Genomic DNA, 25,264 nt, shown 5'->3' with positions numbered 1-25,264 from the left:
TACCGGTCCCTCTAGCGCAATGGGGAACTTCTGGGTACAATTGGTGTGGCTTTGATTTTTAATAGGTGCAAGCGCTCTAATAGCCTGCAGGGATTCATCTGAATAACATATAAGGGTGTGGTGATTATTATTTACCTGGGTGGGGGCAGCATCTCTGGCCTCTCTGCTCAGCTAGGCGCGGACGGGCGCAGACGGTTTTGCCTTTGGCGTGCCCGCTGCGTACGTCCGCAGCGCGTACGCATTGTCATCCTCTTTTGCAATCCCCGAGGAGCCAACGACTAGTGCGCTACCTGTGCTGCCTACCCAATATGACAGGAGCTTGAGTTGATTCCTATACACGACTGATTTGAGGTAACATGGCCCAATTGGTTGAGATATTTCTCCATGCCTAATGAAATTTTGATCACAACAGTCTTATGCCCTTTGTTGTTGATTTTTAGGTAACTTCAGCTTAGGATGTTCGGACGAATACTGTGACTGTTATTTCCGGGGATGATTCAATCATCTTTGAAAAGGTAAAAACATTATGGACAAACCCACGTGAGGGTGATTAGCACACGGGTCAATAGAGAAAGTTGTCCATATTCTGCATAATTATGTTTTGCAGGAGTGAATTCTACTCGGCTTATTGAGGATATATACCTTGTTTGCCTTTCGCCCTAGGGTAAGCATACTGCCCATTTGGGCTTTTAATTATTCGGTTTGCAATATACCACTACAACAGGGTAATTCCCTTCTATCTTTTGTAGGGTCATCTACAACCCTTGGTTGCCCTGCTAATGTTTGTCCTGATGAAGACTCGCATGGCCCAGGTCTAACTCACCGGCTGGCCTTAAGTCGAGTCGAAACGTCGACGCTATTACTCCTACCTTGGACCCATTGTTGTTATATAAAAAGTGCACACAATTGACATAGATGTCCTTGTCTACATTATTCTGATACCAGGGGTTATTAATCATTATCTTGTGTGGCCAGGTAGCTTTGATACGGAAAAACTGTGAAACCGTTATTGTATAATATCAATGTGAATATTTTGTGATTATTATTCTGAATTTCTTTTCCTTCTCTTTACTCACTGTACACGTTCTGATCACTTTCTTTTTGCACGCTCCTTTGGGCAACCTCCAATTCTAAATTAATGAGAAACTCTGTGGATTGTCAATTGCTTGACCAGAGACAATGAATTAAATATTGTACTCGTTTTTGATCTACTTGTGTTGTAGTGGTATTTCATTTCTGTTCTTTGAAGTAACTCAGTACATATGCGTGTTGGAGCAGATTCAACAGGAACGCTCATGAACAATTGACTCCATGAACATATACTGATTGGATCAGAATATAAAGAAATAGGTTCTGGACCACTGTTTATTTATACCCAATATGTCTGCCTGCTCCTGCGGTAGACAATGTGCGTGCGTGTTATCCCTCCCGAGCCCAGCACCTAATCGGCTGAGAGTGAGGTGAGCAACCTTAGCAACTTTATGTTTAAAAACTGAAGTGCAATTTAAGAATTAAACATGCGGCGCAAATGATCAAAAAGAACAGAACAGAAATACTCCCGGCTTCCGCCTCAGGAGCCTATCAGCTAGTGCAGTGCGCACGCGTTGTCATCCTCTTTTGTAATCCCCGAGGAGCCAACGACTAGCACGCTACCTGTGCTGCCTGCCCAATATGTCTGCCTGCTCCTGCGGTAGACCAAGTGCGTGCGTGTTATCCCTCCCGAGCCCAGCACCAAATCGGCTGAGAGTGAGGTGAGCAACCTTAGCAACTTTATGTTTAAAAACTGAAGTGCAATTTAAGAATTAAACATGCGGCGCAAATGATCAAAAAGAACAGAACAGAAATACTCCCGGCTTCCGCCTCAGGAGCCTATCAGCTAGTGCAGTGTGCACGCGTTGTCATCCTCTTTTGTAATCCCTGAGGAGACAACGACTAGCGCGCTACCTGTGCTGCCTGCCCAATATGTCTGCCAGCTCCTGCGGTAGACCAAGTGCGTGCGTGTTATCCCTCCCGAGCCCAGCACCTAATTGGCTGAGAGTGAGGTTTGCAACTATATGTTTAAAAACGAAGTGCAATTTAAGAATTAAACATGCGGCGCAAATGATGAAAAAGAACAGAACAGAAAATACTCAGGAGCCTATCAGCTAACTGTTGCATAGTTAAACACTTATAAGGTCCCAAAGGCGAGACCTATTGGCTATGCCAATGCTTGTTTTCATTACGTTTGCTTATCACTGGAAATGCAGTGCCTGCCAAGAGCTTTTATCAAGTATGTTATAACAACTAGAAATACGAGTAAATAATAAATGTCAAGACCTTTTGGGAAATGGTGGCAATACTAAACAATCTTAGGTGCTTGCTGATGGGGGTTTGTTAGTACTCCAATTCCCCGGCTTCCCAGTTGAGGTTCTGGCCCGACGATAAACAACAGTTTAATTCTTTATCTAATCCCAGCCAGGAGGTGAGTTCAGCTATAAGCTTTTGCAGGTGAGTTCAGCTATAAGCTTTTCAGCTATGAGCTTTTGCACATCCAATAATCTATCCATAATTGATGAAACAGGGAGGTCAGATGTAATGGCTGGTTCTATTGCAGCAACAAATAAATGGTTATTGACAACATACGCCAGTGTGGTGCTGAGTGGCGAGCGGCAACACACGCGGGGCTGTGGCTCTGAGGTGGAGGCAGCGAGCGCAGGGGAGGGTAGCGCTTCGTTACTGTGTGAAGTGCGACATACGGGCCGTGCTGAATGACTGGGGCTGTAAAGCAATGGAGAGGGCTGCTGAAAGAAGAACAGGACAGCAAACTCAAACAGGGAAGGAAAAAACAACAGGAGACTGATAGACAGACTGCTTCCGGCTGTGGTAAGTGGAAACACATGACTGTTTTAAAGTGTGCCTGCATAGCATTAAAGCGATCGAGGCGTCGGTGTGGCTTTTATCGGTCTGAAGTGTCTATGGAAATAGACTGTACCCAGCAGCCGAGCAGTTGTCACGTTAAAGGGGTCTATTTACACAATTTCACAGGTTAGTGCCTTAAACTTCCTATTAATGCACACATGACATTTTACATCCAGTTTCACTTTGATAAACGAAACGCTCCTCATAAATACAATAAATGCTTCTGCCCGTCAAAACATGCAAATACAGTATACGGTAGGCAATTTAGAAAGGAGAGAGTGGAAAAAGCAGTGAAAAGATGATAGTCCATACATAAAAGCAAAAGGAGAAATTACGCTGACAGGGAAAGCCAGGCATTCGTATGTACGGCTCAATCCACACACGAATAACCTCCAGTAAACAGACTAATAAGCAGACAAGCACAAACTGATAGACCTTTCATTAAAATAGGAAACTGTGATTTTTCCCCTGTACAAATTCACCGGACATAATTCTAGCAGGGAAAACCATCGGGTGCGCGTGAAATTTGTGCATAACTTACATTCACAATACAGGCTCAAATCTGCAATCGAAGGAAACGTTTGTCAGAGCGGATGTAGCTGCCAGCGGTGTAACGCCCAATGATGGGCCTCCCTTCGGCCGTGAAAGCGAAAGTGATGGCAGGGACGCGCTCTGTGGTGGGGGAGTGGAAGAGCGAGGCGCTTGGGAGAGCAAGGCTTAATGAGCCATTAAAGCCACATGGCGGCTGCATGCGTGCACGCGCACGTGAATGCAAGCTTGAGGCCAGGAAAAGATTGTGAAAGCACTTTGAAAAGCCACTAACTAAATGTTTTGCAAAGCAGCGCATGCGCTAGCTCAGCGAGACCTAACAAGAACCTGTTCATTCCTAATTATCACTACACTGTAAGCTGCTACCACAAAACTCATGCTGCTTAGCTCTTGGTGAAGGCGGTAGCCTTCTCCCACTGTCTTTTCAGTGACAACAAATCCTTACTTGACTTTGCAGCTTACCAGCACTATTTCTCACATGGTCACAATAGAAAACGAAACATATGGGACCTATGGTACATTTCTTATGCTAGAAAGCCACATATTTTCTGTTCTGAATGGACAGACTTTTGTTGTGCACATGGATAACCATCAGGTTTTGCCCATTTTACTTTTCTGGATTTTTTAAATCAAATCTTCTAGTAGTATATTGCAGTGACCATGTTAAAAAGTAGAATACAAGCATTAATGTACTGTAATACGAAGTAATTCTGAATGAACTCTGAGTAGACCAAGAGCTAGCATGGAAGTGAGGATCCTCTCATTCACCATCCTGCCTCATCCAACCATGGGTGCAGACAGTATAGAGAATTAAAGAGATAGGAGGAAAATGTAAGAGCACAAGAAATCCAAACATGCCAGAACGTGTCTGATGGTAAACGTATTTGGAATGCCTTCAGATTTTTGGCAGATTGTGTTACTGTAGAACAAGCCTTTTTGCAAGCATGGTGTAATCAAGCCAGCATTTATTTCAAACAATAGTGTTGCCAGCGCGTCTGGACTGGAAACCAGAATCACCACTGGTAAAAATGTTCAAGTCAGCCCCACACTACAGGAGGCAGTGACAAGAAATGGGTGATTGTGTCCTGGTTGGATTATGGAAGCCCATCCTACAGTGAAAGCCGTTACTCTGTCTGCAGTCCACTACCAAGCTGCCCAGGTCCATGTGCGATTGACTACCTGGTCCAGGCCAGATTTTTGTTTTGCATTCCGGGACTTATATGCTGTTTTATCCACATATAAAACCAGTACTACAAGTACTACAAGTCCCAGAATCAAAAGAAAAAACCTGGACTGGACCAGCTATCCACAAATGGACCTGGGAAACTTGGCTACTATGGCAGCCCACATTGGAAATGCAAGACTGGCACAATAGAAAAGAGAAACCTATTTGACTTGTACTTGTGTTGACATCTGTTTACCTACTTTTACAGTATTGCCTGACTATCTCGGATGTATCCTTAAAATTGACCCTTTGTTCTGAGTTTTGAGCCTTTGTCCTCAATATTTAAATCTTGTGCCCAGAATCTGCCTCCAAGCATATTGATCACTCTACTCCACAGTAGTGTATTAAGTGGAAATAAAAAGTGTAGTTACTCGCCTAACCCATAGTACCTGCTTGCTTCTGAGAAGTTTTGAAAAAAGCAAGTGCCGACCTAACAGGTAAAATGATCTCCTTCTTTGGAGTGACAAATAAAGAAAAATTTCAGAATTTGTCTGGTATTATTTATTTTATACCTTCTTACTTTTTGTTTTTTTGATTTAGAAATACATTTTTCGAAAAAGATATACCATACACAATTAACATACATTTAGTCAAAGACACATATACAAAATACATTAAATATAAACAAACAGAACATCAATCTGAATATTTCATATGTACATTTGCACAGATGTTTGTGCAACACCATAAACATTCAATATTTACACTGTCTTCCTTAAAAAGAAGTGTGTGAACACTCAAATAAAGAAGAAATCAAATGGAGAAAAACAGTAAATGTTCAAAGCAATATAGGAGAAGACTGAAGGACTAAATCTGAATCTCAGTCAAGGAAGGAACCACTCATTGCTAGCTGTTTTTAGATACTTGTCTCCATTTTGCCGACGCGTTTCGAACCCGCTTTTAACTTTGCGCGTTCTCGTCAGTGCTTTATGACTTTTTCCTGCAGACGGTATGCAAAATATGAATAAATGGGAAGAGTTACATTAATTCCTTTTGTGGTGTTACATAGCCTCATATGTTAGTTCAAAATATTGCATTTAGTTAATGGACTTGGTGAGTGCATACCTTACAATAATCGTCACCGGTGGGTGGGGTTCAAAAAATTAACTGCGGAGGTCCCCGTCGCAATTTCTGAAACAGGGTAGAGAAAAACCAATGGAATGGATTGTATTCACTGTCCCAAAGATAAGCCTGATACCTGATGCCAAAAATAATAATAACCTGGCTCCTACCTTATCCAAATATTATTCGTGTTCTTAATCACTCCAAGAATAACGTTCGCCCTTTTGTTCTTGGACGCCCCTCGTGTCCCGTGTACCTACCCAGGAAAAGAATGAAGTGTGACTATCTTTGGCGCTCTCCGGTAATGTCTATTGTTATGACATACAAAGTTTAGGAAAAGTACATGTGCTTCGTGCTTGCTAACGTAGATTGTGGGCTGGGGCGGAGAGCGGTAGTTGTTTGTTTTCAGCGGACCGCTTCAGTCACAGTCTTCAGCGGGGAGCCGCTGAGTATTTCAAAGGCGCGGTCTATCTCTGCAAAAAGAATGCGCGGTGTGTTACAAAACCGCTTGTTGGTGACACCGCGGTTATACTAATGGATCGAGTAGCGGGATCTGAACCTACCCGGTGTCTCTGGTTAGTCTGCAGACATTGCTTGCAGTGGCTTTCCATCAGTGCACCATGTTTAGTGTGGGCATGATTATTTCAAGATGTCACATGCTACTTGGAATTCTGGGATTAGTAGTCCGTATTTGATAACTTGAAATCGGGGAATGTGTCTTTCGTTTTGCTATTTGAGGAGCATCTACAGGCGGGCGATTTCTGACATGGAGTTTAACCCAGTTTGTAAGCTGTTAAAGCGCAATATCAAATAAGCCTCTTTTTTAAGTAAGACATCATCCACATTCTGGACTTTTTTCATGTGCCCTATAGTATACAGGACTGTCCATTTGAAGTCCATCTCTGAGTGACCCTGTTCGATAAAATGTTGTACCATTGGTGCAGACACAACTTTGTTTTTGATACGTGATCTATGTTGTGTAATGCGGGTATTGATTTGCTGGTTCGTTTTGCCAATGTAATAATAATCCGCATTTGTATAGCGCACAATCACCCGTTAGGGTCTCTAGGCGCTGGGGGCCGTCGGGAAGATTAAGCAAGCTATTGCCCAGAGTCGCATGGTGCTGAGCTAACCTGCCGCCGGAGCCGGGGATCGAACCGTGATCCCCAGATTCCAGCGTCAGTCGCCCTGGCCGCGGCGCCACACCTCTCCCTCAAAATTTATCACAGCTGCAGGTGATTGCATAAACCACATTCTTGGTTTTTCAATTGCTGAAACCTTCATTCCTCCACTTGGTGTTTCTGTGGATAAATTCACTTCCCTCAATTGTTGTCTCGCATGATACACAATTACCACATCTGTGGTGACCTTTTATCTGTTTCATGCCCCATATAGAGAGCAGGTCATGTTTTGGTTTTTCCATCAAAACGTCTGCCCGCACAATTTGTTGACCTATGCTCCGAAACACCAAGTGGAGAAATGAAGGTTTCAGCAATTGCAAAACCAAGAATGTGGTTTATGCAATCACCTGCAGCTGTGATAAATTGTACATTGGCAAAACGAACCAGCAAATCAATACCCGCATTACACAACATAGATCACGTATCAAAAACAAAGTTGTGTCTGCACCAATGGTACAACATTTTATCGAACAGGGTGTTGTAAAGTGTATTTTATCTCCTTATCTGTCATCTATCTTCTCATGCATTTCAGCTTGCCTATGTTTAGAATGTTAAGCATGTCATAGAATGCTTACTAGAGATGAGTCTTCAGTTGATGATGGAAGGCTGAGCATCTAGGAGGACAGCTCCTGGTGGGGCTTAATTAACTGCTTACTTAACCACTTAACTACCACCTTGGTTCACCTGTACCATCTGTAACTTCAACTACAATAAATATCAACTTGGAACTACACCTTGACTCCATGAAGATTATTACATTATTACATTGGCGACGTTTTGGACTACAAACCCTGCGTGGATATTATTTTAAAGGATTTCTACATTGATTTCACTGATTCAAGATCTTCAACTACAACAAAGAACTCTAACTCAACAACTAAGAACCCAAGCACTTACTTGCAAATATACATGTTGGCTGCCCCTGCCCCACCAGTGACTAACTATCAACGGTCAGCCTCACCTGGGCTTACCAACATCAACTTAAGCTTGGTGAGTTCTCTGATTATTTCGAAATTTTAAATTATTTACTGCTGCGCCTGATTTTAACTCTTACTTCTGATTAAAAAGAAACTGACTGTCAGTACTTAATTAGCCAGACTGAAAGCCTACACGCTATTGTTTTATGAGCCATCATCACAAACTGTTCCTGATTCAAAACGTTAACTCAGTTTACAATATGCTGATTCTGTAAACCTACAGTTCGTTTTTCAAGAAGACAGTCGTTAAGTCAAAGCTACACTTGACTTTATTTTTGTGTAAAACCCCTATATAAAAGTCCATGGATTCCTGTAACTTAAGTTAACTATATAGACACCGGCTCAATTTTGAAAAACTAAAGGCTTCAGTATTGCACCCGCCCGAGTTATGGGTTCTTATCAGTCAACATCAGTTAAGAGTGTGCCCTTTTTCCGACCCTGCTTGCCTGTTAATTACAGATTTAAGGAGACAGCTGGGCGAAATGAAAACATTTGGACAGTCTTTCACTTTATTCGTGATTTATATTTCCTTTTTGCAACGTGAGATGAAAAAATTAATTTACACTTCAGCCACTTGGATTAAGAACTGTGTTATTTTGGTTATTAAGTGAAAAGGTTTACTTTTACCTTGTCAGTCCAACTCGGCAGTTCAACCGCCATCTGTACATTTGAATGTGGCACCAGCGCGTGCATCCAGCGCGCTCATCTTGCGTGCACCCTCACAAGGTTCTCTCTTGTTTCCTGTTATAATGACGTACCTTTAACATCAATGACACTGCGCTGAAGCTATGGAATACATTTCAATGCCTTTAGCCACCCGGCACGACGTTAGAAAACGTGCTACCATCTTCACAATACTTCGTCTTCAATCCAGCACGTCATAACCTGCACCTTTTCCGGATGAGTTTTCCTCGGTTCAATTTCTCTGTTACAGTTTGTTTAAATTCAGTGATGCACGAAGCAAATTAAATAAACATAACACCACAGATGATCCTCTGAAATACGGTACTGCTATTTCATCAATATGCTTCATGATATTCAAAAAATTATATTTCTTCAACGCAGGTACTGTTTCTTTCTTCCTGAATTACAACGCCTAGCATATATTCCAGATGACAACGGTGACAACTTTATTTATTTTATTCCATTGTTTTAATATTATAATCATATTTTGAAAGTGAAGATCATTTCACTTACTTCATTTCAGCTATTTTATTAATGCTACGATATGATGAACTAATGTTCATGTTGTGATGCCTTTTAAAATGAAATTATACATTATAAAGTTAAGTTGCAACAAGTATAATTATACATTATTTATACAATTTTATTCAAAGTTTAACTTGGTGATAAATTCAACAAATTGAACATATTTAATGAGTAGACACTATTTGTCTATACCTACCGGTTTAAAATGACAATTTTGCCAATATTCAATTTGTGAATAATTTATGAGTAGACACTATTTGTCTACACCTATTGGTATAAAATGATATTTTATGTCATTATTCAATTTATACATGTTATATGAGTAGACACTATTTGTCTACGCCTATCAGTTTAAGATGATATTTACTATTATTATTTAATTTATGCATAATTTATGTATAGACACAATTTGTCTACAAATGTCGGGTTAAAATGATAATTTTATCATTATTTTATTGATGCATGCTTTATTAATGGACAATATTTATATCTACAGCTGCCATTGTCGGGTTAAAATGATAATTTTCTCATTATTTAATTGATGCATGCTTTATTAATGGACAATATCTATGTCTACAACTGCCGGTTTAAAAATAAGAAATTTTTGACGTCATTATTTGAATTTAGCGCTGTTTTATGATAGTTTTGCTCGAGCTCTCTCTATGTTAATATTATATCTTCTTTTTGCGCAAAATAGTTTCACTACTTCTGATTATTTCCTGTGGGTAGACGTACGTCACATGAAAATTTAGTTTTATTATATTCGTGATACTTAAGTTCTAATGCTTTTCTTATATTGCTTCAATTAATTATTCTTGCTGATAACATTTCTTGTTCATATTAGGTGTTATTCTTTCACCTTTACATGAATTTCACCTTTACTTAAATTCCTAATTATATTTATTCATTCTTGCTCTATCTATCGCTACTTGGTTCATTGTTTCACAATTACGCCAGTCTGGCCAATTGGTGTGGTTGACGATCCTGTGGACTTTGTGTACGATATCCATCTTCTTATTAATGTTGTTTTTCTACAATAAGAAAAGGGGATGTCTTGTGTCTTGTGTTTTAATTCATTACCTTTTTCTATATTCTTCCTCCTCTAGACATATCTATTCTAAAATGTTATTAGTTCTGTTTTTCTACATTATTACTTCTTCCTGTTTAGTGTATACCGTTATACACATCTCTATTCTCTAGTGTAAGAAAAGGGGATATGTTGTAAAGTGTATTTTATCTCCTTATCTGTCATCTATCTTCTCGTGCATTCCAGCTTGCCTATGTTTAGAATGTTAAGCATGTCATAGAATACTTACTAGAGATGAGTCTTCACTTGATGATGGAAGGCTGAGCATCTAGGAGGACAGCTCCTGGTGGGGCTTAATTAACTGCTTACTTAACCACTTAACTACCACCTTGGTTCACCTGTACCATCTGTAACTTCAACTACAATAAATATCAACTTGGAACTACACCTTGACTCCATGAAGATTATTACATTATTACACAGGGTCACTCAGAGATGGACTTCAAATGGACAGTCCTGTATACTATAGGGCACATGAAAAAAGTCCAGAATGTGGATGATGTCTTACTTAAAAAAGAGGCTTATTTGATATTGCACTTCAACAGCTTACAAACTGGGTTAAACTCCATGTCAGAAATCGCCCGCCTGTAGATGCTCCTCAAATAGCAAAACGAAAGACACACTCCCCGATTTCAAGTTATCAAATACGGACTACTAATCCCAGAATTCCAAGTAGCATGTGACATCTTGAAATAATCATGCCCACACTAAACATGGCGCACTGATGGAAAGCCACTGCAAGCAATGTCTGCAGACTAACCAGAGACACCGGGTAGGTTCAGATCCCGCTACTCGATCCATTAGTATAACCGCGGTGTCACCAACAAGCGGTTTTGTAACACACCGCGCATTCTTTTTGCAGAGATAGACCGCGCCTTTGAAATACTCAGCGGCTCCCCGCTGAAGACTGTGACTGAAGCGGTCCGCTGAAAACAAACAACTATCGCTCTCTGCCCCAGCCCACAATCTACGTTAGCAAGCACGAAGCACAGGTACTTTTCCTAAACTTTGTATGTTATAACAATAGACATTACCGGAGAGCGCCAAAGATAGTCACCCTTCATTTTTTCCCTGGGTAGGTACACGGGACACGAGGGGCGTCCAAGAACAAAAGGGCGAACGTTATTCTTGGAGTGATTAAGAACACGAATAATATTTGAATAAGGTAGGAGCCAGGCTATTATTAGTTTTGGCATCAGGTATCAGGCTTATCTTAGGGACAGTGAATACAATCCATTCCATTGGTTTTTCTCTACCCTGTTTCAGAAATTGCGACGGGGACCTCCGCAGTTAATTTTTTGAACCCCACCCACCGTTGACGATTATTGTAAGGTATGCGCTCACCAAGTCCATTAACTAAATGCAATATTTTGAACTAACTTATGAGGCTATGTAACACCACAAAAGGAATTAATGTAACTCTTCCCATTTATTCATATTTTGCATACCGTCTGCAGGAAAAAGTCATAAAGCCCTGACGAGAACGCGCAAAGTTAAAAGCGGGTTCGAAACGCGTCGGCAAAATGGAGACAAGTATCTAAAAACAGCTAGCAATGAGTGGTTCCTTGCTTGACTGAGATTCAGATTTAGTCCTTCAGTCTTCTCCTATATTGCTTTGAACATTTACTGTTTTTCTCCATTTGATTTCTTCTTTATTTGAGTGTTCACACACTTCTTTTTAAGGAAGACAGTGTAAATATTGAATGTTTATGGTGTTGCACAAACATCTGTGCAAATGTACATATGAAATATTCAGATTGATGTTCTGTTTGTTTATATTTAATGTATTTTGTATATGTGTCTTTGACTAAATGTATGTTAATTGTGTATGGTATATCTTTTTCGAAAAATGAATTTCTAAATCAAAAAAACAAAGTAAGAAGGTATAAAATAAATAATACCAGACAAATTCTGAAATTTTTCTTTATTTGTCACTCCAAAGAAGGAGATCATTTTACCTGTTAGGTCGGCACTTGCTTTTTTCAAAATATTATATATGGTCCAGCTGACCTGACGCCCCAGGACCTATCTCCCCGCGTTACGTGCTTCTGAGAAGTGACAGTACTCGCCCAATAAAAGTGCTGCATCTAGGTTTGTCACCTGGCTGGTTTTATATTGGTATGACCGGTATTTTAATGCCCATCTCGGTACAAAAATTAGGAAAATCACCTGAAGCTGATATTCTTTTCCTATATCTGTAAATACTTTAAACAGTTAATAAAAGAATGAAAAAACTGAAAACGTGTTCTGAGGCAGGCTCAATGACCCCTGACTAAAAAATAAAGTAAACAAAGACAGAAGGACCATATCAACAATGAATACTGACAATTTCATATAAAGATGTACTCAAGAATCATGCCCAGGACTTCGCAGAATCTTAAACAGTGAACAGATGTGTTGTATAATCAATCCAGGAACAGAACTAATTAAAATGAGAAGTTTATTTCATACGCACAAAACAGGTCTGTCCTCATCAGCAGCAGTGGAAGAACTGATTGAGGCAGAACTTAGTACAGAATGGAATACTTAACATTCTGATTCCATTACTTTAAATGCATACACGATATACACACAACACATCCCCCTTCTTACAATAATAAATATACCATAACATATACCTAACAAAATTTAACATACTATTGTGTCCTATTCATCCAGGCACAAACATATAAAACAATTTATCCTAACACCTACCCCCTTAAAATAATTAACAACAAAAGAGAAGAAAAATAAATAAATAAATAAAAATGTATCCAACCACAAAGGTAAATTCTTTCTCCTTCCACAATCTCTCTCTAAACTATTCCTTCTCTCTACAACTTCCTCCACATTAAGTCCACTATTCACATTGCAATTATTTGTAGATAGTGGTTCCTGATGAGATCCACTGATATCTTCTGTCCACAGTGGATCAATAGGAACATCATGCCTGATTCCATCCATTGAATTCCCTCTAGAATTTTTTCTACACAACACAACTCTTTTCAAAATCCAAACTTTTCCATTCTCTACGCGAATCGCATTCTTAAGAATTTCAATCACTTTTATAGGTTCATAAAACTTACTCAACCCTTTTGTGACCCTTTTCGGTTTCTTAACTCTTACCCAATCCCCTACATTGATTATAGGATCAGAAACATTTTTGTGCAAATTATAAAATTATTTTGTCCAGAGAAATTATTTTCCTAACTTCCTGTGGTGACCATTCTAAAACCAAACAATCTTTTAGCCAAGAAGGAGTACATTTACATCGAGGAGATCTTCCCCGCATCATTAAGAAAGGTGACAATTTTTTTACATCATTTTTAGTAATTCTGTACGCCCATACTGCTTTCTTGACAGCAACTTTCCAGTCTAGATTATTGTTAAAAGCACCTTGAATTACACCCTTAACAACCCTATTAAACCTTTCTATGGTTCCGTTTCTGCTAGGTTTGTACAGGGCAGTAGTCTTGTGTTTTACACCTATTCTCTAGCTGTAAGGGAAGTGAATTGTACTCCATTATCACTTAGAAGTGAGATAGATATACCTTCTGAGATAAAAACTTGATCTAAGAACTCTAACACAGTGTCAGTATCAGCCTTCCTTTTGATCTCCACAATAGGCCACTTGGTGAATAAATCCATCAAGACAAGAATATATTCTTGAAATTCACCAATTGGTCCCATTATGTCGATGGCAACATTATCCCAAGGTTGATTAGGAATACTTATATTTGACATAGGAGGATTGAGAGTGTGCAGCGTTTTATCAGCAGTAGAACAAAATGCACATTCATTCACAATTTTTTCAATTTGTTTGTCAATGCATGGCCACCAAAATGACTCCTTCACTACATTCTTCGTCCTTACCACCCCAAAGTGACCTTCATGACATAAATTTAAAATAGTATTCCTCATACCAATGGGAGGAATGATTTTACAACCGCATTCTCAATAGACAGATCAGATCTCACATCCCAAAAAGCGTTGCATTCCTTAGATAGCAACTCTTTTTTCTGCCAACCCTCAGACACATGTTTCATAACTATAAGGAGATCATTGTCTTTGGATTGTTCTACCACCCAAACCTCATGCTTAATAGCAGATAACCCTGAATCATGCACTAAAGCAACTTTAAAGTCAGCCCATGGGTCATCTTCACATGTTTCTAAAGGGTTAGGCAACCGAGACAAGAAATCTGCAATCAAATTGTCTTTTCCTGGTACATATACCATCTTGCACGTGTAATCTTTCATTCGCATTGAAAGACGAGCCATTCTAGCTGAGGCAGAAGAAATTCCTTCAGTGGAAAGTAATTTAACCAATGGTTTATGGTCAGTTCTTAAAATGATTGGTATGCTCCAAATGAAAGCTCGGAAATGATCAAGAGCCCAAGCACAGGCAAGTGCTTCAAGTTTAATTATAGTGTATTTTTCTTCAGAAGGTGAAATTGACCTTGAAGCAAATAATATAATCCTTTCCTTACCATTAACATTTGCTTGGGTAAGCACTGCTCCTAATCCTTTATTACTAGCATCCACTGTAATAAATATGTCAGAACATGGGTGAAAACTTGAAAGATGTGGTACTTTATCTAAGTACTCCTTGATATATTGAAATTCTTCTTCGCATAAAGAATCCCAATTGAATTTCACATGTTTCTTTAAAAGCTGTCTGACATTAAACACCTTTCCCGCAAAGTTTGGCATAAACTTTGCACAATATTCTGCCATCCCCAGAAAGGACCTTACCTCATCCTTGTTACTTGGGGATGGAACATAGGTTATAGCATTAATCAGTTCTGGTTTAGGTTTAACCCCATCGGATGAGATTATATGACCTAAATATGAAACATTCCTTTCAGCAAACTTGCACTTAATCAATTCTATAGTTAGGCCCTTCTCTTTTAGAATACTTAAAACTTTACTAAGTATTTCATCATGTTTGTCCTTGTGATCACCATGAACTAAAATATCGTCTTGAAAAAATGATACTCCTTTTTCCTTCCCAAATAAATTGTACATTAGTCTTTGAAAAACAGCAGCTGCAGATGCCAGTCCAAATGGCATGCGCTTGTACTGGAAACACCCGAACGGTGTAATAAAGGCTGTTATCTTCCTTGATTTCTCTGATAACAAAATCTGATGATATGCCTTTGAAAGATCAATGGTTGAAAACCATGATGATCCATTTAGACATGACATCATTTCCGTAATTTTTGGTAGTGGAAATCTGTCAATAAGGATGTTATTATTTACATGGCGGAGGTCCACACACAAAAGGATTTTTCCATTACTACGACGAGCTACTACAATCGGAGAAATCCAGTCAGAGGACTCTACAGGCTCAATTACATCCAACTCCACCAGTTTTTTCAGCTTTTTTTCCACCTCATCTCGTAATACAATGGGTACCATTCTCATTTTGTGAATTTTTGGAACAGCATTATCCTTTAGAACAATCTCATGCTCGAACCCTTTGAGAGTGCCTAGCGTTTCTTTAAAAACACCTGGAAATTTTATTTGCATTTCCTTCCCAATTGATGCCACATCATCAATAATCAAAACGTTTTCTACACTATTAGGGTCAAGTATGATATGCAACTTCCCTTGATCCTTCCAACCAAGTACTGATGGGCCATTCTTGGCCACATAAAGCTTCCCACGAGCACTGCTGCTTTTAAATTCGAATAACAACCATCTGAAACCAATCATGTCGATTCTTTCACTGGTAAAGCTTTCCGGGTTAATATCAGGTGGAGAAAGGTACTCACCAATTGTATTCTTAAACTTACAATTCCAAACATCTTGGTTTATTATAGTAAAAGGTGAGCCAGAATCCGCATAAATTCTAATATTAACTCCACCAATGCACATGTCACATTCTGGTTTGTCCTTTATGTTTTTTTCATCAATATTCAACACTAATCTCCTCTCCTAAAGATTCAAAACTAGAGATTTATCATTCTCCTCATTATCATCGCTCTCACTGCTGCTAGTGTTGGCCTCATGTACACATTTTACTTTAATTTTTTTCCTGTGACAACTTTTTGCAAAGTGCCCAATTATGCCACAGTTCATGCACCTTTGCTTAATGCAGGACATATTTTGCTGTGTGCCAGATGTTCTTTGGTACCACAACGATAGCATTTCCATTCGGAGTTGTATTGTCTCCCTTCTGAGTTATTTGGTTTCCTCTTATGGTCATACTTTTTCTTTTTGTCGCTCTTTTTATAGTTGACTTTGCATACTTCCATTCTTTCTTTGTTAGGTTGTTGTATTTCATTTGCGTACCTCCCTGACATTTCAGCTTTGCGCATTAAATTCACCACATCAATTAAAGAATTGTCTCCATTAATCCACAATCTGTCTTGTATTGAACTATTATTGCTGTGCATTACCACTTGATCTCTTATAAAGTCATCGTGATTATTGCCAAATTTACAATCAATGGCTAGTTTTTTAAGTTCTGCTACAAAATCATCAATAGACTCTCCTTTTTGTTGTTTGCGCTGAAAAAATGTGTATCTTGTAACTCCAATGCAAACCTTCGGAGTAAAATATTTGTCAAGATCGCTCATCGCAGCTAGATACACATTTACATCATCACTGACTGTTGCGTTAGGCATTCTATTATAAGTTTTCAAGCCTTTTGGACTAAGAGACAGTAACAGTATTATTTTCTTTTGTTCTGCTGACATCTTTTTATTCTCATCAATTGCAGCAATATAGTTATCAAAGTACTCCTTCCACTCTGTCCATACCATTGCTGGTTCACTTCCAGAAACCCAAAAGCTGTGCGGCGAATTGATAGTAAAGTTTTGTTGTACCATTATATTTTATTCCTAAACTCAATTGTAAATAAAAAAAGTGTATGCTTTTAAACGACTAAAATTTCTAACATGCCACTTCAATTTTTTTTGTATTCTCTTAAAATTACTCAAAATGATAATTAATTAATGTAATATGAACTCCCACCTGTTTCCTGCATATTCTGTTGTCTGATTATAAAGTTTTAAGCATGCGATGTCAAACTGTCTTCTTTACAATAGAATTACCCCAAAACACATTAAAAGAAAATAATCCAATATGGCCTCCACGTTGGGTCACGTTGCGTGACCTTTCTATTTCCTTTTCCTGCGCGCTGACGTATACTTATCGCGCATTGAAGAACTGTAGGCCTCTCCTTCGCGCGATAGTGATCACGCACCTTTTGAAAGATGCCAGTGACCTTGCTGTGAGTGTTCTGAGAGCATTTAATCTTGAAGATGCTTAAGATTTAATAATGTTACAGTACTAGCGGACCGATCGTCCCACACAAAACTGTAATATTAGATTGATTTAACCGCAACCGATCATTCCAAGGCAACTATTCAAGAGTTAAAACTTTTTCGCTAAATTAATTACACTAAATTTCCTCCAGGCAAACTTTAATCAGCGGACCGATTGTCCCACGCTATCATCAAAAGTAAATGCCAAAGAGTTTCACAGTCCCTTGATATTCACAGGCTTCCGGTTAATTCCATTTTTTCTCTTCTTTATTCTTTCTTTCTATTCCTCGATTTTCATTTTAAAATCCAAGTAAAGATATATTCAGTATAATCGTGGTAAATGATCCTCCAACCCGTCGCCAATAAATTGTTGTATAATCAATCCAGGAACAGAAGTCATTAAATTGAGAAGTTTGTTTCATACGCAGAAAACAGGTCTATCCTGTGCAGCAGCAGTGGAAGAACTGATTGAGGCAGAACCTAGTACAGAATGGAATACTTAAAATTCTGATTCCATTACTTTAAATGCATACAAGATATACACACAACAAGATCATGCCAGGTATTAATCTCTGGGAAATATGGCAAATCTAATTGCACCCTTGCTGAAAAGTCCGGGTTCTCTCCCTTTTATATTAAAGAAGTGCAGGGACTCCAAGCCGGGTAGTACCTGCACAATGAAAGCACTGGCCACACGTTCAAAGGGCCCAGTGGAGTGATAATGAAACGTTGGCCATATAATCTACCAAAAATGAGCTAATAACAGCAGCAGCTATGAGCGCCGATGGAAACCGCTTCTTCAATCTCAGAGCGCCTCCTGGTGTTTCCTCGCCGTTTTCCACGGTTGAGTATTTCTTCCTCTCTCTGCAGACGTTATTGAAGTGCACATGCGCAGAATACAACTTTTTCTACCGACGCAAAACCTCCGCGACTACTAGAACAGCGTAGGAGACGCGCGGCAGCTTGAAATCTTTACACAGGGAAGGTTCCAAACATCCGGCCCCGTCGCTCGAGACCGGAAGTGAGACCATCGCATCCTAAGTGACTTCAGAAGGCAGGCGACTGGGGCCCCGTGGACACCGGAAGTCAGGCTACGGGGCCCCACCAGACTGGAATACATGGCACAGGACGTTAGTAGTGCTTGAGTTCCAGACTGCCTTCCTCCAAGGACTCCAATCAGTTATGGTAAAACTATAGCCTGATTTCAGGACATTAATACGTGGGAATGAATCATTGGTCCCCATCTTAAAGGATCGCAGACACAGTGGACAGGTGGTTGAGTAAAGTTATGTATGTGCACTTTCATAGGGGTGTAAGTTGCAAGCACTCTTCTACAGTGACCGATTATATGAATTCATGTTATTCCATGCCCTCGAGGGAACTAAACGAGCCCAGATTTTGGCGTGACACCCAAATGTATTCAGGGCGCCGTAGTCTGAGTTTTCGTTAATAGATTTAATTAGACCAACATATTTGATGGCAAATATTTTTGTTTAAAAAAACGGAAGCCGTGTGCGAGATGGCATGGAGTTACGTAGTCCATTTTACAAGACAGATAGGCGTGGTATGAAGTAGAGTGAACAGACTGTCATACAGTGGTTGTACACCCCCGCGACATGTGAGCACATCTTGAGTTCCCACAGTTCATAATAGACACGGACTGTTAAGTTTTAGGTTAATAGTAAGACGAACGAACGACCGACCGGGGCGCAAGGGGCAGATTCCGTGACAGCCAGGTTCACAAAAACATTGGTGGGCCCCGGTCACAAGAGTAAAGACCAATTTTGAATATACATTAAGATGAATAACAGGTGGGCGGGAGTGTGGGGACTAATACGCATGTGATACGTCTGCAATTTGATAATTTTTTTCAGATTGGAACAAGTCACTAATTCCATTGGCAAATCGCTGTTCCTGTCTACTCTAGTCGTACACTGCCCACTCTACTCATAGACTGCCCCCTACCCTTCTGTTCAAACGCTTACCCGTCTGCCCCAGCAGCCCATTAACACTGGCTGCCTTCTCTGTTCCCTGCCTCCTTCAGCTCAGACGGTTCCTCATTTTCTCCGTCTCCTCTGAGCCCATACTGCCCTCTCTGCTGGGATTGCATGGGTCACGTGCAAACACTTTTCGAGGAGGCTGGCAGGTCTTCCTGACAGTCACATATATTGATTAACAAAAATAATATAGAAATCTGTAGACAGAATAACTACTTACAACAGAATAAAAGGTCTTGAGCCAAGTCAATCGTTTGCTGGCAGCTATCCAAAAATGAAGGTTTTAATAAATGTAATAGCTTGGCATCTACTGGTTGGACAGTAAAAACTATATGCTTCACACTTTCCTGCACTAAGCTGAACAGTACACATAGTGGTTTATCTACAGGGATTGACTGGCGCCCTCCCCCCCTTCTCCTGCACAATAGGGAGTTGCCTATTTGTGAATGAAAAACGTTCACAAAAACAATGGGGAACAACTAAAACCTCATCGGTCCTTAGTGTGAGTTAGTCGTTTCTCTTGAACCAGTATAACTGACACTGGAGAATTATCCTAGCTGTAGTGTGCTCGCCGCTGGTAATGATGGAATATGTACTACTGTTTTAAACGCCCCTCACAGATCAGCTTCACTCCCTCTTCTACAACAACTACATTGGTTACCTGTGTGTAAACGAGTGCAATTTAAGATTTGTTGTCTGACGCACAAGACAATCTGGGGAAATGGACCTGCCTATCTAGCGGAGAGACGCCATCAATATAGCCCCCATAGGAACCTTTACTCTGGCTTGAAATCTCTCCTCAAAATTCCTCTGGTCAAAAAAGCATGGACTGGAGGAATGGTCTTTTTCATATCAGGCGCCCTCCTTATAGCTTTAAGGCAATGTCCAGCCCACTTAAAATTTAGCAAGGCTTAAAAACCTCTTTCCCCTTTATTATTCAACCTTTATATCTCTCCCCTTATTTTCGCTCTTCAGCAGCTGGAGGTCACCGTGTACAATTATGCCGACGACCTCCAGCTCATCTTTGACCTGTCCTCCTCCCCTCTCTCTGTCTCTAACTTTCAGTCTACCATGACCTTCATCAGGGACTGGATGAACCACAACCATCTTAAATTGAACCCGGACAAAACCGAGTTGGTTCTCACTGGTTGTTCGTCCAGTCCCTGGAACTCCCTCTTCTGGCCCTCCTCTCTTGGTCCCTCCCCCACTCCCTCAACCACAGTTAAAACACTGGGGGTTACAATGAACAACCAGCTCACTCTTCATTCACAAATCAGCACTGTAGTCTCCTCCTGTTTCCTCACCCTCCGAACTATCCGCACGGTTTCCCGTTTCTTTTCCCCACAGGCACTCAAGTTGATTATGGCCGCACTGGTGATATCGCGGCTAGATTATGCCAATGCCATCTACAACGGCATCCCAGCATACAGCCTGCGGAGACTCCAGATGGTCCAGAACCAGGCGGCCCGGCTGGTCTATGGTCTCCCACGCTATCATCATTCCACACCCCTCCTCAGGGAGCTTCATTGGCTCCCTGTTAAGGAACGCTCCTTGTTCAAGACCGGCTGCATGGTCTTTCAGGCCCGTCAAGGCACTGCCCCCGCTTTCATCTCCTCGCTAATAAATGAATATGTCCCTACCAGAGAGCTTCGCTCTTCTTCCAAATCCCTCCTCCAAATCCCACGTTTCAAACGTAAAAAGTGGGGTGGAACTAACTTCGCTACCCTAGCCCCCACGTTCTGGAACTCCCTCCCTGATCACCTCCGCTCTGCCACTCATTATCTTTCCTTCCGTAAAGATCTAAAAACGTTTCTCTTCAAACAGGCCTTTTCCGTGTAATTCCTACGACAGGTCTTATTTTGCCTCAGTTGTCGAACTCTCCACTAGCGCCAAGAAACCGTACGGTGCACGCTGCGCTTTATAAATGTTTTAAATTAGAATTAGAAAAACTGCCCTTTTCTAGGTCAGTTCACAGTGACTACTTTCTTCTGCAAGTCCACGAGCGCTGAGATACCCCTCTGGGGGTGATTCACGCTATATAAGCCCATAAACAACTACTGAACGCCGTATGTAAAATGTGTAGAGCGCTCGTGCATAAGATGATGTGTAATACCTGAACCATCATGTAGCAACATAAGAAGAAAGAGGGGCTGCTGAACGTGGGTAGAGATGCTCGTAGTTTAGGTGCTCATCACCAGTTCTTATTGCAGCTGCTGGTTGAGTGCCTAAGGTTGGCAACTTGATATGCAAAAGACAGATCTAATTTTTTGGCCCTGTGTACTATGAGTATGCAAACAAGTGTGGAATTGATTTATTTCTGAGAAGAACTCTGGTAATATTGTATTCATTTGAAGGTTATGAAAGATGCCTGAGCACTGCTATGAAATGGGAACTGCTGTACAGGGATGGGCAGTGCCTTTAGGTGAGATGATGGCATGTATTGTCTGGGCCCTGACAAAGTCAACAGATACTGATACACAGTTACTAGACACTGCTGGATAGTGGCTAGCCACTACCATGCACGTCAGGCTCATTAAAGGCATATGCTTACGCAGTGGTAAAGTGATGGACATGGCAACAGGAGCTTGATTTCATTTAGGCACTTTAAACTGTATACACATTGACATACAATGTTTGATTACTGTTAAAAGGATTGGTCTGTAGAATCTTTGGATGTGAACATGCCCATGAATATTATACTGTTTAATCTATACTTTGCCAATCTTTTTGTGAATGGGCAACATCCAGGGAGAACCCCTTTGAAAATGTGTCCTTCTTTTCCGTCGTGGCCAAGTTTACTAGACATGGGGTGGCCTGCTTTCATGGTTTAGCTTAACAGCACATGCTTTCAGGGAGTTATAACCCTGGCTAGTTGCAGCTGACCGCATTGAACTAACAGATCTGAAAACAATAGTTTGCAAAAGAAAAGCCCTGGAGTAGAGAATTATTTGCTTAGTGGCATTGCATCATCTGGTAATCTTGCATGGCTTATTATTTTGAATGGACATTCACGCTCTGTGCAGTGCGCGCACTTCCTTTTGATCTAGTCGATGAGTAGTTACTTCTTCTAGAAAGCTTAAGATTCCGCAGATTAGCACAAGACTCTCAACACAAAATAGGATTATTTTGCCTTGAATTCATTTGCATTTTACAAATAGCTGACATCCGTTTGCAATGGGAGGGTCACCGCCCAAAGAAACCTCAATGGATTAGCCCTGTGGATTCTATCTTATCAGATAATCAACATAAAACACCTACGCAGGATCAGAGATGGTCTTACCTCCAAAATAGGAGGCAATGTGTCCCAACAGATAACGGTTTCAACAGCAGATACATATGCATAGTCACCTAAGTAAGTCTCAAAACGTAATGGGAGCTGAGCCTGCTAAAAGTTCAAAACCACAATGTTTTATTAAATAATTAATGTACAGTACAGATAACGAAAAGGTAATAGCCGAAATTTACAATAAATCTTTATAGGAAATTAACATATGGCTTAATCAGATGCAACAAAGAGTCTGACATGAAGTCAAGCCTCAGCAAAAATATTCAACAGTTTAAATCAAGAGGCAGGCTGACAGCTGTGCTCTCAAAGAGCCTGGCAAATCAGACTGACTCAACTCCAGTTAAATGTTTTTTTAAAATAACCATGTCTGAGTAAGGTGATCCTACATCATTGCAGAAATTGATCAATTAGAACATAAAATGTAATATAGCATGATCTAACGCTATTTCAATTTCATGCCCTAACCTAAATATTACAACCACTCCTTTGACCTAATGTCTACGGATGTGTCAGTACAAATCTATATACACTTCAAACAATGACAGTCTCATAATGAATAGACCTTCAGTAACATAGGTAGGAAGATCCTTGAATGTGGCAAAGGCTTTCTGCAGAGTTCTTCGATAACAGCATTGTCAGAAATGGGGTTTCTGTTTGGCTAGGTTATGCACCTCAGCCACGCAGAACCCACCACTCTTGTTATGGCAAGTAAATTACACACCAGACATTATCTGTGCTCACCCTCTGGTAGCTTGGTGCAGAGCAGGCAGGCTTATCCAGGAGGCAATGTGTTAAGTATTTGTGCAACACTTTGAATACAGTAACCCAGTTAAAACACCCCAAAAGAGACCCTGCACCTGATTTTTTTTTTCTTCAAATTAAGCAAGATCAAAACGACAAAAAATACAATCATTACTTCTTGATCAGTTATGGCAAGAGTTTACAGTACTCAATCACTCTTCACATTTATATATGGGAGACTAGTATTTCTCTGTCCAGTATCAGCAGCAGTAGCTCGTATTCACCAAGAGAATGAAAAGCACATGCAAGCCCCTCCTTGCGAAAGGAGCACCTTGTCAGCGAAGGAATAATGTGCCCACACTAGCGAATCGCTGAGCAGGGTTTGAATTCAACTGGGCTCCTTCTCGAGCCTTTACAGTAGTCCTTCCAGCCAAACACACTGTGCAGGCTTGACGCCCAACTCTTCTACACTGGACCACGCTATCGCTTCATCATATCTGGCAACGAAGGCCACAGAGGTCGCCTTCCCACCACTCTACACATGTTTAGTCGATTACAGTGCTGCCTTTGATGGTATTGATAGCAACATGCTCGGGCAAAACTTGCAAAGTGGGGCATTCCGTGGAAAGTTCTGGCGGCCATCATGACGCTTCACACCGGCACCTGGGTTCGTACTAGGCTTATACAGACATGTGTAACAGCTAAGATTCACACGAAAAAAGGGTTAACACAGGGCTGTCTGATCGCCCCTACATTGTTCAACTTGTCCACCGCTGCTGTTGGAGAGGTACTCTTAAGTCAAAATATTTCTGCCTAAACTGGGCCATCTTAGACTTCTGTTCATGCATTATGCGGATGACCTGTTTCTATTGGATCAAACTAGAATCAGCATGAAAAGGGTATTGGAGAAACAACATCTCTATAACATGGAAAACAAACTTGAAGCCAATGCCACAAAAACGAAGGTGCTGGTTTTTGGCCATAAACCCCAAAAATCATTATTGGGATGGTATCTCGGCCCGCTAAGGATTGCTACTGCTAATAAACACAATTATCTGGGAGTTCAATTCTCAGACACTGGCAGATCAACACTGCAGGCCAAAGCACTCGAGGCTAAAGCGGCTATGGTCGCACATGGTATATGCAAACTAAATCATAAGCTCCGAAGCCGTTCTACAGATGGCATCCGGCGGGTAATGCAAGCAAAGATAATTCCAACACTGAGCTGTAGCCATCTCGTCTTTGTGGGTTTCGTTACAGAAAAATTGGACCGTTTGCATGTATATCGTGGCTCTTAAAAACGTTTTCAATCTTCCATATTCAACACGGCGCACACTGATCCTATTGGAGTTCAATATTTCAGCAATGGATATTGAATGTAAAAAAGATATAGTAAAATGTTATTATCGTGTAATTAAGGCAGGCCCTGACACAATCGGGGAACCATTACAAACAGTGTTTACGGGTAACACTAGCCTCTGGGCAAGGTATCATTTGATGGCCAACAAGTCATTGGGCCTGCCACTGGACCGTTTAACAGACACACCGTTAATGATGGCCGTCCTAAACAAGCATTGGAAATGCAATAGGTCTCGCAGCATTAGAGTTAGTGCTTTTAGAATTGTTTATGGTTTTTTGTGTAAATCTTTAGCATTTTTGTTTCCTGTAGCCAATGCTAAAGAATTAAAAAAAAAAGCCATAAACATTTCTAAAAGCTGTAACTCAAATGCTCCGAGACCTATTACACTGTGTGAGGGTGAGGGGTTGAGGGTGAGTGAGGGTGAGTGAGGGTGAGGGTGG

General features: G+C 40.5%; 1 protein-coding gene across 2 annotated transcripts in view; it reads left to right on the top strand.

Annotated features, from left to right (window-relative positions):
* Positions 1-18,381: 18,381 nt before the first annotated feature.
* The window catches only part of HROB (homologous recombination factor with OB-fold), a 153,357-nt gene continuing 146,474 nt past the window's right edge, over positions 18,382-25,264 (top strand). Inside the window, exon 1 of one of the 2 annotated variants that reach the window (XM_078645201.1) lies at positions 18,382-18,625. In XM_078645201.1, the coding sequence (XP_078501327.1) occupies positions 18,623-18,625 (3 nt within the window). In that variant the 5' untranslated portion in view covers positions 18,382-18,622. Of the gene's footprint in view, positions 18,731-25,264 lie in introns of both variants that reach the window. The other variant, XM_078645202.1, reaches the window with a different exon arrangement.

This window comes from Lissotriton helveticus, chromosome 5_1, assembly GCF_964261635.1.
Source record: "Lissotriton helveticus chromosome 5_1, aLisHel1.1, whole genome shotgun sequence".
Classification (NCBI taxonomy): Eukaryota; Metazoa; Chordata; class Amphibia; order Caudata; family Salamandridae; genus Lissotriton; species Lissotriton helveticus.
The sequence above is the reverse complement of the archived record's forward strand: the minus strand, read 5'-3'. Positions and strand labels throughout refer to the sequence as shown.